This window comes from Moschus berezovskii, chromosome 12, assembly GCF_049115385.1.
Source record: "Moschus berezovskii isolate FMDL1 chromosome 12, NW_MosBer_1.0, whole genome shotgun sequence".
NCBI lineage: Eukaryota > Metazoa > Chordata > Mammalia > Artiodactyla > Moschidae > Moschus > Moschus berezovskii.
In genome coordinates this window covers 25,096,748-25,117,225 of record NC_142471.1, presented here as the reverse complement: position 1 = coordinate 25,117,225, position 20,478 = coordinate 25,096,748, and the positions used below count along the sequence as shown (strand labels likewise).

The following is a 20,478-nucleotide window of genomic DNA, read 5'->3' as shown; positions in this document are numbered from 1 at the left end:
TCTGCATGTATACTGGGCTGTGTGTGACATTTTTATACACGAATGGAATTATGCATTACCTTTTAAATTTCATAGTAAAGCATTTTGTGAACATTAAATTTCTAGAGATATTAAGTGTGCTTTGCATTGCTTTAGTTGAGAGTTTTGAGTTATTCAGGAGGGAAGGGGAAAACCTGTATAGCAACTAGTGAAGCATGGTAGGCAGAGGCTTTTGAAACTCAAGTTCTGACTGAATTAAACATTTACTGAGTAATTGAAATGGGGGTTCTTTTTTTTTTTTTGAAATGGAGGTTCTTAAAATTAGCTTTTTACCAAGTGTATCCTTCTGACCTCCAGTTTTGTAATTGTTATTAATATGACTGTGCTTGTTGCTATTCATAACTATTGTTTTTTAGACCCTGATAACTTGAGCAATAAACATCAACCAAGATTTTTGTTCTGTGTATAAAACTGACAGCTTTGCAAATTCTGTTGAATTTGTTTTTTTTTAATTAAAAATATACATAGGACTTCATTCAATTCATATACTGTATTAAAAGTTGAGATTAATTGTGGCATTTGGTCATGCTTGGTAATTGTACTTTTTATGCCAGATAGTCCCTGATTTATGAATGGTTTTTAAAAGCTAAATTTTTCTTTGCTCATGGAAATACTGCTGCATGTCATAAACAGCTTTTCAAACCAGTCTTTAAAACACATTATGCCTAAGTATAATATTCTGTCAATAATTATATTTAACCTTTGTAACATTTTCTATAGAAAAATTCATTGAAGTTTTATATTTGTGTGTTAGAATTTATTTCCACCCATCATCCATCCTGGCTCGTTTGGCACTCTTGCTTTATTGGCTCCACAAAGCTGAGGATGAATTTCTGTGAGTAACATTTAACTCTATGTTACAGTTTAAATATAAATGATACGTGACTGCTGCTGTCTCTTAGGGAAGAAGCTTATCAGTCTGTGTTAGTTATTTCCCCAGTATTTTGATTTTGGGAAACAGGGGACATTTGCTCCTGTGGGGTTTGGGTCATTTATAATTTGGGGACTTCAGATATCTTAAAGAATTCTTTTTTTTCTAATTACTGAAATAATACGTTTCTCTAAGTTTCAGAAATGTTTTAAAAAGTAGAAGGCACTTTTTCCCCTGCATCCTGAAGTTGACTACTACTATTTTTTATATTTTCATAACTTTATGCCTGTATTAAAATACATAGTCCTGTACACATTACATAAAATGCTGTGGTTTGCATTTTCATTTAATATGTTTTTATCTTTTCATGTTGTACTATATAGGCATTTATTTTAATAGAAGCACCAGTTTCTGTTACATGGATATTCCATATTTATTTATGTACCTGTTATTGGAAATCATGTTATTTCCTATTGTTTCCCAGAAGGAAAGTTTGGGGGTCAGAGGGCATGCATGTTTAGAATTGTAATACATATTGCCAACTTGCTCTCTCAAAAGCTTTTTTTCCCCCTTGCACTTGTATTTAAAGATTGCTTAGAGAAGTGTGTCTTTTGCCAGCTTTGAAAAATTGTTTGGCATGAAAATAATGTAATTTGAACTATTAACAGAAACTTTAAATTTCAAAATCAAGTTTATCTGTGATTGAATTATTCAGAATAAGTTGTTTATTTCGTGGACCACTTTTAAAATACAGATGGTGGTACTTGGCTAACTTGATAGGAATGTTTTGAACCCAAAAATATTTAGGTAAGTATATTTGTTTGGACTGTGAAACAAAGTATCACAACCTGGGTGGCTTAAGTAACAGAAATGTATTAGCACAGTTCTGGAGGCTGGAAATTGAATATCAATATCAAGGTGTCAAGTAGGGTTGGTTCCTCTTTTGTTAGGACACAAGTCAGATAAGGGGCCTACCCTGCTCCCATCAACCTCATCTTAACTGATTACAGCCTTGATAACCACTTTCCCAAATAAGGTCACATTCTTGGGTACAGTGGATTATGACTTTCAGCATATGAATTTTGGGGTAACCCAGTTTATGCTATAGCAAGATTTTGAAATCTGTAGATGAAAGAGGATACAAAGTAACATGATAATGTATTTTCCTTCAAATAGCTGTTTTAGAATTTTGAATAAGATGCAACTTTTAGAGAAGTTTGTTGTGAATATGTTACTAATGGGTTTTCTATAACCTTTATAACCAAAACACAACTTGTTTTTTACTTAACTGTTTACATGGTTTCAAGGTTCTCAGAGCATGCTATTGGTGATTGTATCTTGAAAGTGAAAGTCGCTCAGTGGTGTCTGACTGTCCAGGATTCTCCAGGCCAGAATCCTGAAGTGGGTAGTGTTTTCCTTCTCCAGGGGATTTTACCAACCCAGGGATTGAACCCAGGTCTCACTCATAGGAGGCAGATTCTTTACCAGCTGAGCCACAAGGGAAGCCCAAGAATACTGGAGTGGGTAACCTATCCCTTCTCCAGCCAATCTTCCCGACCCAGGATTCTTTACCAACTGAGCTATTGGGGAAGCTGCTATTATCAGGTTAAAACCCATTTAGCAAAAGACTTTTAAAAGACCATCTTATATATCTTGTGATTGGTTGTCTAGGAAGAAGTGTTTATGTATATTGTTATTAAATCAGAATGGATCATGCTTGGTCAATACTCATGGAGCTTTTCTTGGTGATTCCTGGACATGCACATGAAGAGCTGCAAAATACAAGTAGATTGCCAGCTGAGGTTCAGCAAAGCAGTGCTTTTCCTTCCTGTTACAATATGTCCTTTTTGCCACATTTTTATATATATTCAGTGCCACATTTTTTGCATTTTTGTACCTTTTCTTGGGCAATTTTACAGTTTAAAATTGCCCCTGTGCATACTGCTGAGGTTTTTGTCTAGTCTTCCTAAGCACAATAAGGCTGGAAAAAATTCATTGAGGCATGAGTTTACAGTGTTTTGGAAGTGAATTCAGTGTTAATGAATTACAATGTATGTTAATTAAGATGTCTTTAAATGGAAACACAAAACAAGGTCATGAATGATTGATAAAGTGTTGTGATAAGAGACTTGTAGACTTGTAGCACCCTAATCTTATATTTTCCCTAGGGGCAGTGATTCAGTATTGACTAAATAAGTATTTGTGGTGACTTTATGAAACATAACTACTGTGAATAATGAGACTCTGTATTCCCAACTAGACTAAAAAAGAAAATTACAAGTGGAACAGTGGTGGGGTTTCTTAAAAGGGTGGTGCAGTGGTGAAATAAACCATCATAGTTAGCATTGATTTTTCATATATTGTGCAGAGTTTTAAATTATCTTTCAAGAAAATGTGAAAGAAGTTTGGAGTCAGTTTTTGTCATTTTTATTTTTCTCTTTTTGTACCTTTCATTAGCCACAGTTGAGAATGAAAAAAAAAATTTTTTTTTTTCTGTCCATAATGGCAAAGAGAAGAAAACTGACAGAGGAACATGTACATAATTACAGGACAGATCAGAAGGTAAATGTAGATACACCGCTGTATGAATATGGTGAAATCAGTCATATAAATGAACTCTTAAAAGAGTGAATTCTGGAGATGATATTCTACATGAATTTTCACAAACTCAGGAATTGATGTACGTGTTTGTTAGATCCCAAAGGAAATAGGTTGTTCTTAGTTACTTACTCAAATGGAAGGATTTTGTCACATAACATTTTACAGTAAGAACCTGAACCTTTTGCTAAAAGGATGTGCAGCCATATTCTTTCTTCTCTTATGGTGTTTGTGCAGCAAAATGAAGTACAAATGAAAACTGGCATTAGGTTAAACATTTTAATTAGTTTTTATAAATCTAAGAATGACAGTGTTTGGGATCTGTGGGGCAAAGATGGCCTTTTTCTTAGTGAAATGATACATCATCAGTTTTCAGAAATACTGCATCTTAACAGTGCAAGTGTAAGAAGAACCAGAAGTAACAATGAGCTAGGACTTGTTAGATTTGTATTTGGAGTATATCTGCCTGATAGTATTTATAGGATGGATATGTTACTTCTCTCTAGTGCTTTATCTTTTTTGGTTTTGCTCTTGTCTCTGAAAATGTTTTTTTTTTTTTTCCGCTTTTCTCAAGACAGTCTGCTATTCTTTTAAGTTTTCTTTGCCTTTTTCTGCCTCCCCAGACTAAATGGTCCTTTTTTCTTTTCTTAAAGAGAAATATTGTGAACTGTAAATACTGATATGAGCAGTGTTACATTTCTCAAATTTTTCTGTGAACATTTTGAAGCATAAAGAAAAGTTGAAGGAATAGCACAGTGGCCAACAGTTAGCATTTTGCCATGTATTTTTATCTGTATTTGTATTTTTTAAAAAAATGCCTTATTTCTGAATTATAGTCAATTGTAATAATCCTGTGCTACTTTAAACATCTCCCAGCAAGCTTAGCATCGTATGTTCATAATTCTAACATCTTCCTGTAGTTCCCATTTATCAAAGGAATAATAGTTTTTTTTAATGGGCTTGCTTGAAAGGTTTTTCTTTTGTTTTCTGTCCTCTTATGTATCCTCCTTATATTTCCATACTCAGCCTAAATTAAAGTGAATTTAATTCTCACTTTTTCCTCCCTTTTCTGTGTTCTTTGGCTTTGAAAGGCAAATGTATTCAGTAGCTTGGTGATTAAAACTTTAATAGAGTTAGCATAGTACCTAGTGTATAATAAACACGGCAAATGTTAACTCTTTAGATTTGGTATGAGTTGTTTGTTTTTTTCTCATACAAGACATCAAGCCAGATTTTCTAGTGAAGTTTGTCGTTTTGCTGGATTTATTTATTCCCCCTTTATTCTTGCTTGTCCGTGATTCTCTTTGCAGGCCATCTTGTTTCAAGCATTCAACCAGAATTTGTCCTGAATGTGAATGTGTCAATTTAATATTGATCTGACTTTTCTAGCATCCTGGGGAAAAATGGTTGAGCCTTTTCATTTTGATTGGCCATTTGGAATAAAAAAGTAATTAAAAAAATTGTACAGAGAACTTATCAGTTTGTATATTTGTTGTCTGAAAAGCCTGTGTTAAGTACTTTTCCCAAGGCATATAATATTCATACTCAAATCTTAGTAATTTGATGGGGCTCAAATTCTAAGAGAACCAAAGTTATTTATCTTGAGTTTTTAGTGTGTAGAGAAATCTTAAAGAGCTCTGTTAAGTTTTAGTAAAAACATTGGTTTTGATATATTGCTTTAATTATTTTCTTTAATGCTTAATTTTTAAAATTATTTGAATATGTGGTTCAGAAATCAAAATAATATAAATACACATTGAGAAGCTTTGCTCTTATATTTGACCACCCTATTTCTCTCTGTATCCATATCCCCTGTAGGTATAATAAACATAGGTTAACTGTGACAGAAAATAACAAATCATGTACATTATTTCACATCTTGATTTTTTTCCTCCCTTGATAATATACCCTTGAGATCTTTCCACATCAGCTTGCAGCATTTCCTCTTTATTTTTCAGAGCATAGAATCCCAGTGTGTGGACAAAATCCTTTATTGATGGATATTTGGAATATTTCCAGTCTTTTGTTATTTTATACAGTTACTGCAGATATATGTAAAAACACACATTCACACACATGCATATTTGTATATTTGTATGCTTCCCAGGTGGCGCTAGTGGTAAAAAAAAACAAAAACAAAAACCGCCTGCCAATGTAGGAGACATGAGAGACTCAGTTTCGATCCCTGGGTCAGGAGGATCCCCTGGATCAGGACATGGCAATCCATTCCAGTTGAAGAATCCGTACCTTGCCAGGAGAATCCTACGGACAGAGGAGCCTGGAAGGCTACAGTCCATAGGGTTGCAGAGTCAGACACAACTGAAGTGACATAGCACACATGTACACCTAGATTCTCCAACTGGGGCCTATACAGACAAAAGGACAGATCAACAAGGAGAGAAGCAGAAAAAGTGTATTGCCTTGTATATTCACATGCTTTAGCACTCAGTAATGAGTAACTCAAGGGGACGGTAGAACATGGGCTTATATAGCATCTTAAAAGAACAATAAATAGAGAAGTAACAAGATGAAAATGGCTTTTTGAGTTTCTGGGTTGGCGATTTGGGCTAGGTAAATGTGTGGGGAAACTTAAGAAAGATAAGGGCTATGGAGTAAAGTTTGTTACATGGTTTGTACTGGTGCTGTCTCTCAGCTGATAAGGGTCTAGAGTTGTCTCCAGTGATTAACTCCTGTCCTTCTTGGTAGAGAGGAAAAGTAGGACATTTCTACAGATTTATGTCCTGCTTTTAGGCAAATCGAAGGAGAGCAGAGAGCTTTTCTTCTTAGTGGCCTTCAGTTCAAAATAATCCTTATGCCAAAATGGCATATTTTGAGTTGGCATGTTCTGCTGCCCTGTAGTACACAGATGTATCTGTAGGCTAGATCTGGAACCACCAAAAGGTAATTGTGTATGTTTTGGTAGGTTTTGACACTTTTTTTTTTTCATAAAGGTGGTTCTATTTTGTGCTTCCACTATGAACATACAAGAGTGCCTTTCCCCCCAACAGATTATTATCTGACTTTTGAATTTTATGAGATGAAAAATGTTATCTTGGTGTATGTGTGTTTTTATAAATAAGCTTTTAAAAAAAATTATAAGAACAGTTTTAAGTTCACAGCAAAACTGAGCAGTAAGTACAGAGAGTTCCCATGTACTCTATATTACACAATACAACCCCCCCACCCCGACACTATCCACAGCGTGGACCACAGGGGTACATTTCTTACCTTTAATGTACCTGCATTGACACATCATATCATCCACACTCACAGTTTACTGTAACATTGTCTGTGTTGTACATTTAATGGGTTTGACGACTAGATAATGAAATGAGCCTGCCAGGCTCCTCTGTCCATGGAATTCTCCAAACAAGAATACTGGAGTGGGTTGCCATGCCCTCTTCCAGGGGATCTTCCTAACCAGGGATTGAACCTGGGTCTCCTGCATTGCAGCCAGATTCTTTACTATCTAAACCACCAGGGAAGCTCACTTAGTATTATACAAAATAGTAATAGTACCATACAAAATAGTTTCAGTACCCTAAAAATCCCCTCTGCTTTACCTGTTCATCCCTCCCTCTCTTTAAACCCAAGCAACCAGTGATCTTTTTACTGTCTCCGGAGTTTGCTTTTTCCAGAATGTCATATGGTTGGCGCATACATTTTGTAACCTTTTCAGATTGGCTTCGTTCACTTAGTAATATGCATTTAAGTCTCTTCCATGTGTTTTTATGACTTGACAACTCATTTCTTTAGCACTGAAAAATATTCCACTGTCTCGATATACCACAGTTTATTCATTCACTTACTGAAGGACATTTTGGTTACTTCCAAGTTTTGGAAAGAATAAAGATGCTGTAAACATCCATGTGCAGGGTTTTGTGTGGACATAAATTTTAAGCTCCTTTGGGTGAATGTGAAAGAGCACAATTGCTGGATCATAAAATGGTATGGTTTGTTTTGTAAGAAACTGCCAAACTGTTTTCCAGAGTATCTGTACCATTTTACATGTCCATCATCAATGAATGAGAGCTATTGTTGCTCTGTATCCTCACCAGCATTGGTATTGTCAGTGTTTTGGGTTTTGACCATTTTAATAGGCTTATAATGGTAGCTTATTTAAATTTGCAATTCTCTGTTGGTAGATAATGACTTGCCATCTTTATGTCTTCTTGGTGTGGTGTTATTTCAGGTCATTTGCACTATTTTTTAATTGGGTTGTTTATTTTCTTATTGTTGAGTTCTAAGAACGTTTAATATATAGATCTATTTTGGGGGAAGGTGTGACAGTCTTTTATTAGTTATGTCTTTTGCAGATAATTTCTCCAGTCAGTGGCTTGTCTTCTCATTCTTTTGATAAATGTAAACTTTTGTAATCAAATAGAGAAGTGTACAAATTAAAAGTTTATGACTTTATGAATTTTCCAAGTGAGTGTATTGTTGACTTCTCAGCGTAGTTTGAATTTTCATTTCTCTCATCAATTAATTTGACATCTTTTCATGGGATTAAGAGCCATTTCTGTTCCTTTTCTGTGTGGACAATCAGTTCATATTTTTTGCCCATTTTTTCACTGAGCGTCTGCTTCCCCCTCCTCCTGTTCAGTCTTTAAATATTAGGGAGGTTGTGTTTTTATTTGACAAATCAACTACGTTTCCCCCCCTTTTTTTAAATCAGTTGTTTCAGTTTGCTTTTAGTTTGTTTTGCTGTACTTGAAGAAGTAATTTGAATTTTTTCTAACAGATACATGGCATCTCTTTCTCCTTCCTCACATATTTAACTTAGTGTCAGTGTCTTCCAAAATTCTTCCTAGTATCTTATAAAAGTATTTCATTTTCCCCTGGTGCCTTTTGTATATCTTTACCTCGCTTGTTTTTCTATAGACTGTAAACTCCTTGAGGACTCGAACTCTGTTTTATTTATCTTTCCCTAGTACTTAGAGCACAAGAAGTATACAGTAAATACTAATATTTGGCATGAATGATTGTGTCTTCTTTGTTTCTTGGATTGTTGGTGTCTTTGATTTTATAGCAATTGATATCAAATTTAAGTGCTCTTCCTATATTGTTGTTGAACCAACCAGTCTTACTCATCCTTATCATCCTCTCATTTTTTGCTCTTTATTCCATTTCCTTTGAGGATTGTTCTGGAGAGACATTGATTCATTTCAGGGTCCTCTGTGAAAGATTAATAGATCTTTTGCATTTTACTTCTTTCTTCATAATTAAGATTTATGGGAGTGTTTTGATGATACCATACTTTTAAGTCTTTTTGTTTTTTTGGGAGGAGGGGCAGTATGTTATATATATTGTTTTGTTTTAGTATTTTTCTGCAATATAATTTTATAAAAACATATATATAAAATATACGCAAAAAAGTGAGAGATTCATATAGTGAATTTCCATGTACTATTTATCAATTTCACGAATGATGAACTCATAGTATTTTAAGGTAAGTACTTAAAAAGACATATTAGAGTTATACAAATTCTTGATTCTGTCTAAGGGCTAACTTCTCACCGCAAAATGCAGAAGAGGTAATGCAGATGCAATTTGAATTTCTCTGTTACTTAGGGATTCAAACTTCTGTGATGTAGTCTGTCTTATTATTGAACAGCTGTATTTGTACACTGAGCTAAAATATGCTTCTGAGGAAACTCTTATTGGTTCAGTTTTAGCAGCTCTGCAATAAGAGACTTTCAGTTTATAGAAGACGTAGCTTTATTATTAGGCTAAAAAAGGTTAATTTTTTTTTTAAAGATTAATTTTAAATAATGTCTTTAAAAAAACTTGTGTACTAGTAAAAAGCTGATAGTGCACATCTTAAAGAGACTAAGGAAGCAATTTCATTTTCTTTACTGATTTGTCAGTGACTATTGACAGTCTTACGAGGGCCAATATTTTAAATTAATTTCTGATTTAAAAGTTGAACATATTTTAACCACATGTGGAGTTTTTATATCTTTCACATTAAAACAGTAGCCCATAAACTGAAATCTGTTTGTTATGGTCACATTGCCTTTCAGTTCTCTCCTCAGCATATCTAGTAGATACTTTATTTATGAGATCTGTAAAGAATTTGTTTCCTATCAGAAATTGCTAATTCAGATTGTTTCATTTGTTTCAGAATCACTCCATAGTAGTATCCCATGTGGTAATACATATGTTGGTTATGATTTTATTGTTAAAAAACAGCCAATTTATTCAAATGATTCCTTTTCAGCTGGACTCCTTTTATTGGTAATGATTTTGAATGAAGAGGAATTCCCAAGAGAATTTTTATACACCTTTAATTTCTTTCCCCAGATATTGAAGTTACTTAATAATCTGAGTTGGTTATGCCCGGTGACGTATATCTGTATTTACTATAGTGAGAATTTTGTGTGGAATGTATTTGTTAGGTTTTGTAGAATAACTAAATTACAGTCTGTATTTCAGCATTTCTTTAGCTTTTTTGTACAAGATGAAGACTATAGTTTTATTCTTATTAGGAGTTTAAAACTAGAACGTAATGTTTCTGTTTCTGATTTCTGTAGAGCAGGTTGTTGCCCTGGATGCCCAAAATATTGTAGCTGTTTCATGTGGAGAAGCTCATACATTAGCACTAAATGACAAGGGCCAGGTGTATGCTTGGGGTCTCGATTCTGATGGACAACTTGGCCTGCTAGGATCAGAGGAATGTATCAGAGTACCCAGGTAACAAAGGTGACCAACAAAGGGGTCTTTAATAGTCTTTTATAATAAATTTGTTATCTAAATCATTCTGTTTACTACTGGGCATTTAAGAGTTGACATACAATTACTTCTCCCCTTTAAGCTCTAAAGGCATTTATTGGGTAGGTGCTTGCCTTTAGTTTGGATGGAATGCTGTTTTTTGTATATTTCACATTTTCTCCCAGATTATGTATGTTTGTAAAGATAAGGGGTAGAGAATGCACACTTTATTACAAATTTTCTCTCACTGAAATTTTTAAGTGGATTAAGACTAAACCATTAAATATTGGTTGATTGTATGTTTCTTTCTCTTGTTTTTTTAGTCTTTATTTTTTTATTGAATGTCGAAGTCCCACATGCTTAGAGTAAAAAGAATAATTCACTTTATACATTTTTACATAGCACTGACCACAATTAAATTTATGCTAACCACTGATTCATCATAGAATTATTTCAAAGTTTAAAAAGAAGCAGTGCTTCATCAATATTGTAGTTTTACAGAATTATATAGGGTATAACCATTGCTTTAATATTAAAAACTGTAATCCTGAACATAAAGGTTTAAAGAAGAATATCCAGTTCTTTTGGGTACATAATTAATACACTAACTCATCCTTAGTGTTTAAAATTATACAAATTCTTGTCTCCTTAAACTCTTTTCCCCTGGTAATAGTTATAGGGATAAAAGAGAACTCTAGGGAACCAAGGTATTATACTAATTTTAGATTTGTTCCAGGTAGCATTTTTATAATATACACATTTAGATATTTTGTTTTTAGTTTAACATTATTAATGTTTGCCCTGGCTTAAGAAATAGGTAACTACTAGGATAAGAAATTGGAGCACAGGAAATAATACATTTCAGAACAGGAGGGAATTCTCTGGCGGTCCAGTGAGAACTCCAATCTTTCATTGCTAAGGGCACAGTCCCTGGTCAGGGAACTAAGATCCCTTAAGTTGCATGGTGCAAAAAAACAAAAACAACCACAAAACAAACAAAAAAACAGAACAGAGCTCTTATCATTAGAAATGACTTTTTTTTTTTTTAAGTTGGGATGGTAGCTAGTTTCTTCAGCAAGCCCATATTCTTTTATCAAATGTATGTATATGTATATATTTGTGTGTGTATGTCTGTTGAAAAACTTAAAGTATACATTTGAAGTATTTGTTTTGTTTTAGCCTATTGAAAGATTTTTTTCATCTTTAGTTTGATGGTTTATATTTGTTCTAGTAATGAACTGTCTGTTGAGACTTTGGGATATGTCTCATTAATGTGTTTTCTTTAACCTGTAATCAAATTCTGCAAAATTCCCCAAACAAATTTCTTCCCTTTGTTTCTTCTGTAATAACAGTTAAATAGCAAACACGTTTCCTGTTACGCTTTTAGTGCCTCTTTAATGATGGTGCTGTTGGGAGAGAGAGTTTTTTCCTTAAGCTTAGTAAATTGAATTTTTTTAGTCATTTCAATTTTGATTTCTTTTAGAAAATGTTAATTTGCAGCCAAATGGCTATTGGCTACAAAATGCAAAGCATTCATAGGAACAGAGTGATCTCACATTTGTCACTTTCTCTACTGCCTTTATTTCCTTCCATAAGTAATTATTGTAGAATGGGGTTTTTTTATTTAAGATTTTTAAGAACTTTGTGTTTTTAGTATTGAAAAGAGAGTTAGATGTTACATTTTCTAAGTCCTTATTTTCAAAACCGTGATTCACAGCAAGGCTGTCTAGTTTCCCATATTTTTCACTCCACTGAATTTTCCTTTTTTTTTTTTTTCTGTTCAGTTCTGGTATAAGAGACAATAATCCATAGATGCTTAGTAAAGAGAGAAAGATAAGGAAAAAATTTTATTATGTGACAGTTTATTTGAAGGTTACCCAATAATCTTGTTATTTGTGACTTTGCTCTTTTGTGAACCTGAATGGGGACCTGTAAGATATCTTAATTGAGTCCTTTGGTTTAAACTTCTCTGTTTATATATTTACTGAACATCTTATTAGTTTTAAGCTGTGTATAAGGGTGTCTTTCCTGTTGAACTTTCTCAATTTTTCATTGGGCTAATTTGATTTGAATCTGTTGTGACACACACACATATATACATATATATAAATTTTTACTGGTACTTCATAATTTAAAGGGCAGTTTAGTATTTCAGTACAGTAGGAGTATGTTTTTATGAAAGACCACCAGTGATTTTATTTTTCCTTTTTAAGTCTCAACACCAAATCATTTTTTAGATCCAAACCTTTTTCTAGGTGCTTAGAAATGTCAGCCAGCTTTGTAACTTTCACATACGTTTTGAATAAAACATATGATAGCAGGAAACTCAGACATATGAATAGATTTTCTTGGTTTAACTCAGTTTTGAAAGCATATTGTAGCGCGTTCCCAGGCAGTCCGGTGGTTAGGACTCTGCTTTCACCTGTAGGCCATGTTGGGTCTCTGGTAGGGGAACTAAGATCCTGAAAGCTGCATGGCATGGCCAAAAAGTATGTTAAAATTTCTGCCTAATATTAACATATGAAAGTACAGAATATTTCAGATTAAAAAGAAAATTAAAGAATATTTAATGGTAGAGGCTAGATCAGTTGTTAGCCTAAATTTTTCAAAATCAGCTACGAGTTTTCTCAAATGAATAAGAAAGTTGTGGCTTAATTGGGAAATAGAAAATTGTTGATTATGTTTTACTGGGAAATTTATTTTTAAAACCACTTTCTTGAGGTACATTTGGCATACAAAAAACTTTATTTAGTATATACACCTTGATGATTTTTGAATTGGGAAAATAGTTAATGCTTTAGTTCTTCAAGTTCTTGATTTCATACTAAATTCTTGATTATATTCAGACTTTTCAGTTTCTTATTCATGGTTGTTAAAGGATTTTACCTTCACAGACAAATTGAAAATGCCTGGTTTCTGCCAATATTGCTACTGTACATTAATTTGGAAAAATGTAACAATACAACAACATATTCAACAATTTATGTTTTGACTTCAAGGCTTCTCAAGGGAGAGGTGTATAAATTTTATTTCCAAGTTTATGCACTATTTTCTTAAAATTTCAAACAGCTTTCAAAATTCAGTGAAGAAATAATTATTTTCTTTACAATGAATAATTTTAGTGATGTTGTAGCCATTTAAAAATGCTTGACAAGAACTCTAAACTTTAGGGAGTTAAATTTATAAGTATTTTAAAATATTTACTCTAGACTTCTGAAATTTAGATTTTCTTTTCATAGTTCTTATCAATTAGGAATCTTCATATACATGTGTAAATATATTTTTATTTACAAAATTTCTTTTGTTTTGACTTTCCTATTAACTTGATTTGAATCCTTTTAAAAATTGAAAACTGAAAAACATTTACATTATCTTTTTTACTCATTGGGTATTATTTATGATGAATTCTATAAAACTTTGTTTCATTAAGAATTTTCTGATTTGTCTCTTCAGGAAAAATGCACCCTGGTAAAATTGTTTCATCTATTTCACAGTATTTTTGTTTTTTTTTTTAAATTCCCGAAAGCTTAAAAGAAAAACCAAAACCCTCTTCTCTTTCCCACTTCCACTCCCCCATCTTCAGTGTATTACATCTCTATAGAGATAAAAGCAGATTTCTTTTCTTTGAAACAGTAATGCCACAGAAGAACATCTTCACTTGTCTCGAGCAGACACAACTAAAAAATTCATCCTGTATTCTAAGCTGCATGATACTATTTTGGTAATGAGAGTCACTGAGTGTAAATTGCTGTGCAAATTTAGAAGTTTTGGGGGCAAACTTTATGAATAGTTTAATACTACAGCCTCAAAGAAGTTACAGATTCACTCATCCTCAAACAGTGGACACTTGACATACTTTTTGTTTCCCCATACATTTTGCCAGGCAATGTTTTAGGTGCTCGGGTATAAGATAATATTCCACTCTTACAGAGCTTATGGTTTAGCAGAGTATACTAGTAATAATTAAATGAATAAGTATTCCAGTAATTTATAGAGATAAATCCTGTGAAGGAGAAAACAACGTGCTGTGAGAATGTAGAATTTGAAAAGGTTTTACTTAGTCTTGCAAATTGGGCTTGATACCAGGAACAGTTGTTTTTTTAAATCCATTTAATACCATTCACTAGTCAATGTATGATGTACCTAATATGCATAAGCAGTAACAGTAAATATTTAATAACTTCACAGTTGTACATATATATGTATTTTTTATTCCTGTTTTTGATTTGCCAGTGTATATATAGCCTTTTGCTATGTTTGAAAATCTGAAAATATGTTGGACCCTGTTAACTTGTTGGATTCTGCTAAATGGTAGCAGTACAACTCTCGAGTTTTGTAGTTAAGAACATAAATCCACTAAATAAATTATTTTTAATACAACAATATGGAATTAGAGTAACTCTCCTTTTTCCCGCTCAAAATTTGGTTTGCTGAAGCTGCCTCCCGAAAATCATGGGTATCGACACTCTGGTCAGAACTTGCTCCGGACTCTCATATGGCAGAATCAGGTCAGGTGGCAGTATCAGGTAAAGGGAAATAAGAAACATATTGTATTTTCCCACCCCCTTTTTTTCTTGAAAATGTTAATTCAGGAAAAACAGAATGACCAGGTGAAGGTGAACTACATAAAACCTGGGATGATTCATGCAGAGTTACTTGATTTTCATGATGTTTTAACACTTAGCCTTTAGAGTTATATTACAGTTAAGGAAAAATCAGAAATTGTGGGGGGAAGGAAGCTAAAATAATGTAAGGCAGAAACATGAGATGGCTGAAATATGACTTCACACATCAGTGATCATAATAGATATGAATTAAATTTCTGCAGTAAAGAATTAAATACATTTAATATCACTGATTTAGATGCAAAGCAGGATAGTCCAAAAGGAATAGGTTTCATAATTTGTGAATTGGTAGCATCACATGATAGGAATCCCTGCTGGTTCTTACGGAACCTGATGGAGGAGAGCATGTACTAAACTGGGCCAAACACCAATTTTCGACAAATTAGATCATGTACATTTGCCTTAGAAATATATTACAAAGTTTCGTACTTTAAAGTTTTTTCAAATTTTGATAATAAAAACATAACGAAAGCACTGAAGTGTGAGCATAGGTTACTGTGCTTAAATATTGTCCTTTCGAAGTGTTTTCTCATCACACCTCTTAGTTTTTCATACTTAGATTTTGTTTACTGATTTTAGCATAAATTTTTTATAAATTGTGTGAAAAAAGCATAAACTGCTATGTCATGCTAGTAAGGAACTGCTGGTAAGGAAACTCTTTGCACATAGTAGGTGGTCAATAAATAGTGTAAATAGCATTCAGGATCCACTTATTAAATGGAATTAACTAATCCTGATTTCTCTTCTTCTTTTCTAGAAATATTAAAAGTTTGTCGGATATCCAGATAGTACAGGTTGCTTGTGGTTACTATCATTCACTTGCACTTTCTAAAGGTAAGCATTGCTTCTATTTTCTTTTGCCTTTTCAACTTTCTTATTTAAAGACGAAATTCCTTCAAGTTCATCCTTATTAAAGATTGCCCTGGTTCTTCTTTATCCTTTTCATTTCTGTATACATTTTAGAATTAGTTTGGCAGTTTTCACAGACACTTATTAAACTATTGGGATTTTGTTTGGGATTGCACATTATCTCTAAATCGAATTGAAGAAAATCTTTGTAATACTGAGTTTTTCAATTTTTCTACTGGTCATATCTAGGCAATGGCACCCCACTCCAGTACTCTTGCCTGGAAAATCCCATGGATGGAGGAGCCTGGTAGGCTGCAGTCCATGGGGTCGCTAAGAGTCAGACACAACTGAGCGACTTCACTTTCACGCATTGGAGAAGGAAATGGCAACCCACTCCAGTGTTCTTGCCTGGAGAATCCCAGGGACGGGGGAGCCTGGTGGGCTGCCATCTATGGGGTCGCACAGAGTTGGACACGACTGAAGTGACTTAGCAGCAGCAACTGGTGATATGTTCCTATTCATTTTAATCTCCTTTTATTTTGTCTCAAGAATATTTTGTTCTTTTCTGTGGAGAGGTCTTACATACATTTTGTTAGATTTTTCCATAGATATTTGATGTTTTTTGTTATTCTGAATGGTGTCATTCTCAAATCATGTTTTGCAAGAATATAGACATGAAATTGATTTTTTGCATCTGATTGTTCTTTAGCTTGCTGAACATTATTCCTTCATAGCTGGGGAAGTTTATAACTTACCCAATTTCATTTGATCTCACAGATAAACTTTTTATGACTAGAAACAGAGCAAGTCATCTAAGCATCCTGTTACCTTCGCTTATTTCTTTTGACTTCTTCCTATGCTTGCACACGATTATGCTTTAGTAGAGAACCTGCCATATATATTTATTTTTTTATAGTTTTTAAATTTTGTTTATTTATTTTTGTCTTTGGTGGGACTTTGTTTCTCTGCACAGGCTGTCTCTAGTTGTGGCAAACGGGCTACTCTCTAGGTGTGCTGTGCAGGCTTCTCATTGTGGTGTGGCTTCTCTTATTGCAGAGCGCAGACTCTAGGGCAAGGGTTTCAGTAGTTGCAGCCCATGAGCTCATTAATTGTGGCTCCCGGGCTCTACAGCACAGCTTAGTAATTGTGGCGCACAGGCTTAGTTGCTCTGTGGCATGTGGAATCTTTCCAGATCAGGGATCAAACCCGTGTCTCCTGTGTTGGCAAGCAGATTCTTTACCACTGAGCCAGCATACATGCACTAGAGAAGCCCCATGTATTTGTTGTTATATCATTTATAAAAGTAAGTTTCAGTGGCTTTATTATTATTAGTTTAAATTTATTAAATGCCTGGTGAGGCCTACTGTGAAAGCAACAATAGACTAGAACTATAGGGAAATACCGATAAATTAAGACAGTTTTAGGGACCATGTGATCTAATAGAAGAGGCAGATGTACAAATATTATAATTGAGGCAGAAAAAATATATATTATTTTTGGCCATGGTAAAAGTAAAATACTGTGTGAATAAGGAAAAAAGTGTAGTTTGTCAATAGAATTAGTAACAATAAATTAGAAGGGATTCATATTTGCTGCAAGTCTTGAAAGATGAATATAATTCAGAATTGGAAACCTGTTGAGAAGCAGCTAGGGGGAAATGTTAAGGATTGGCTAAAGTAATAGTACTAGTGAGGGCATAAAAGGAAAGTATTTTGTGTATTTGTGTATCAGCATATAATTTTACGTGGGTATTTTCAGAACATGGGAGACATTTTCATACTTCAGTAGTGGTTGAAGTAAAAACAAATCTGTTACAAAGGGCCTTACATGCCGTGTTAAGGGATTTGGAATTATTCCGTCTAAGGAATAAAATGGAGGGTGGGGCTGGCATCCCTGTATTTTTTGATGTTACCTGTCAACTTCTCTTTTGGTACTTTGGTAGATAAATTCAAGATAAATTTAAACCGAAAGGGTTTACTGATGAGGACAGTTTTTCTGTCTTGACAGATATTCTTTTGCCTTATTCAGCTTCATGTTTTAGCAGTGTCTTACTCATTTAGTGAAAAACAAATTTTTGGGGTGGGGAGCAGATTGCTCAGTGTGAACTAGGGACAGTGGTAAGCAATATAGTACTAGCCTTTATGGTGGTTGTTTAGTTGCTAAGTTGTATCTGACTGTTTTGTGACCCCGTGAACTGTAGCCCACCAAACTCCTCTAGCCATGGGATTTCCCAGGCAAGAAAACTGGAATGGGTAGTCATTTCCTTCCCCAGGGAATCTTCCTGATCCAGGGATCAAAGCCTTGTCTCCTGCATTGGCAGGTGGATTCTTTACCACTGAGTCACCCTTAGAGACTAACCTAGACCTTACGGTTCAGTCATACAGATAACAGTATAGTCATATACTACAAAAGAAGACTGTAAAGAAAAAGGTTTGGGATACTCAGATCCCGTAATAGGGGGACTGAACTTAATCTTGGAGATTAAGGAAGGCTACTTGCTGGGAGAGAATAGAAGTAAATCAGACAAGGGTGAGGTTTAGAGGTGAAGGTTTAGGCAGAGTGTGTGAGACAGAAAGTGTGTAAGAAACTGGCTTTGGAAAATAGGAAGGAAGGTGAGTATGGCCACAGTATAGTAAGTGAGGGAAGAGATTGGTGTGAAATGAGCTCAGAAACATAGGTAGATTTTGTAGAACATTATAAGCCTTGTTAAAAGTTTATCCCAAGAACAGAGAGAAGGCACTGACAAATTTTTCTCAGGTGAGCAACATTTCAAATCTACGTTGTTTAAAAAAATCAGCTCATTTGAGTTTCATTATGAAATAAACACATGTACATATAAATTTATAGGAAATTAATTTGAAACTTATCCAGACCAGTATTATGGTGTCTACCATACATCAGATCTACATTTTTATACCTCTTAATATACAAATGTCTGCTAGTTATGTCCATAGAGTATTTCTGTAAGTGCATATCAGCAGTTGGTAAGAGTGCTTGTCTTTTGGGAGAGGAACTGGTGATCTAGTTTGGAGAGAAACTTAGTAAGTATGTACTATTATGGTATGAATTTTTAAAAATCACTTATTAGTATGCCAGTTATTAGTGCCATTTATTTTATAAAAATAAGTAAAAGATGTTTAGAATTGTAAAAAAAAAAATGTAGCAATGGGTTAGCAAATGTGGCCAAGTAGAGAGAACTAGGTGGCTCAGAGGTTAACGCGTCTGTCTCCGAGGCAGGAGACCCGGGTTCGATCCCTGGGTCGGGAAGATCCCCTCGAGAAGGAAATGGTAACCCACTCCAGTATTCTTGCCTGGAGAATCCCATGGATGGAGAAGCCCAGTAGGCTACAGTCCAAGGGGTCGCAAAGAGTCGGACACGACTGAGCAACTGAACAGAACAGAACAGAGAGAACTAGAGATCTCTTTAAGAAACTTAGAGATACCAAGGGAACATTTCATGCAACAATGGGCACAATAAAGGACAGAAATGGTAGGGACCTAACAGAAGCAGAAGATATTAAGAAGAGGTGGCAAGAATATACAGAAGAACTGTACAAAAAAGATCTTCATGACCCAGATAATCACGATGGTGTGATCACTCACCTGGAGCCAGACATCCTGGAATGTGACGTCGTGGGCCTTAGGAAGCATCACTATGAACAAAACTAGTGGAGGTGATGGAATTCCAGTTGAGCTATTTCAAATCCTGAAAGATGACGCTGTGAAAGTGCTTCACTCAATATGCCAGCAAATTTGGAAAACTCAGCAGTGGCCACAGAACTGGAAAAGGTCAGTTTTCATTCCAATCCCAAAGAAAGGCAATACCAAAGAATGCTCGACCTACCACACAGTTGCACTCATCTCACATGCTAGTAGAGGAGCTTGGTAGGCTGCAGTCCATGAGGTCGTGAAGAGTCGGACACGACTGAGCGACTTCACTTCACTTCACTTCACATGCAAGTAAAGTAATGCTTAAAATTCTCCAAGCCAGGCTTCAGCAATACGTGAACCATGAACTTCCAGACGTTCAAACTGGTTTTAGAAAAGGCAGAGGAACCAGAGATCAAATTGTCAACATCCTCTGGATCATCTGAAAAAGCAAGAGAGTTCCAGAAAAACATCTATTTCTGCTTTATTGACTGTGCCAAAGCCTTTGACTGTGTGGATCACAATAAACTGTGGAAAATTCTGAAAGAGATGGGAACACCAGACCACCTGACCTGCCTCTTGATAAACCTGTATGCAGGTCCGGAAGCAACAGTTAGAACTGGACATGGAATAACAGACTGGTTCCAAATAGGAAAAGGAGTACGTCAAGGCTGTATATTGTCACCCTGCTTATTTAACTTATATGCAGAGTACATCATGAGGAACGCTGGGCTGGAAGAAGCACAAGCTGAAATCAAGATTGCTGGGAGAAATATCAATAACCTCAGATACGCAGATGACACCACCCTTATGGCAGAAAGTAAAGAACTAAAGAGCCTCTTGATGAAAGTGAAAGAGGAGAGTGATAAAGCTGGCTTAAAACTCAACATTCAGAAAACTAAGATCATGACATCAGGTCCCATCACTTCATGGCAAATAGATGGGGAAACTGTGGAAGTAGTGGCTGACTTTATTTTTCTGGGCTCCAAAATCACTGCAGATGGTGACTGCAGTCATGAAATTAAAAGATGCTTACTCCTTGGGAGGAAAGTTATGACCAACCTAGACAGCATATTAAAAAGCAGAGACATTACTTTGCCAACAAAGGTCCATACAGTCAAGGCTATGGTTTTTCCA

The 20,478-nt window shown here is 34.7% G+C and overlaps 1 protein-coding gene across 6 annotated transcripts in view; it reads left to right on the top strand.

Moving 5' to 3' along the window:
- The window catches only part of HERC4 (HECT and RLD domain containing E3 ubiquitin protein ligase 4), a 129,427-nt gene that overhangs the window by 20,858 nt on the left and 88,091 nt on the right, over window positions 1–20,478 (top strand). For 5 of the 6 annotated variants that reach the window (XM_055425624.2, XM_055425621.2, XM_055425623.2 and 2 more), the window contains 2 exons: window positions 10,042–10,201; window positions 15,602–15,678. In XM_055425624.2, the coding sequence (XP_055281599.1) occupies window positions 10,042–10,201; window positions 15,602–15,678 (237 nt within the window). Of the gene's footprint in view, window positions 1–10,041; window positions 10,202–14,655; window positions 14,746–15,601; window positions 15,679–20,478 lie in introns of all 6 variants that reach the window. The other variant, XM_088841921.1, reaches the window with a different exon arrangement.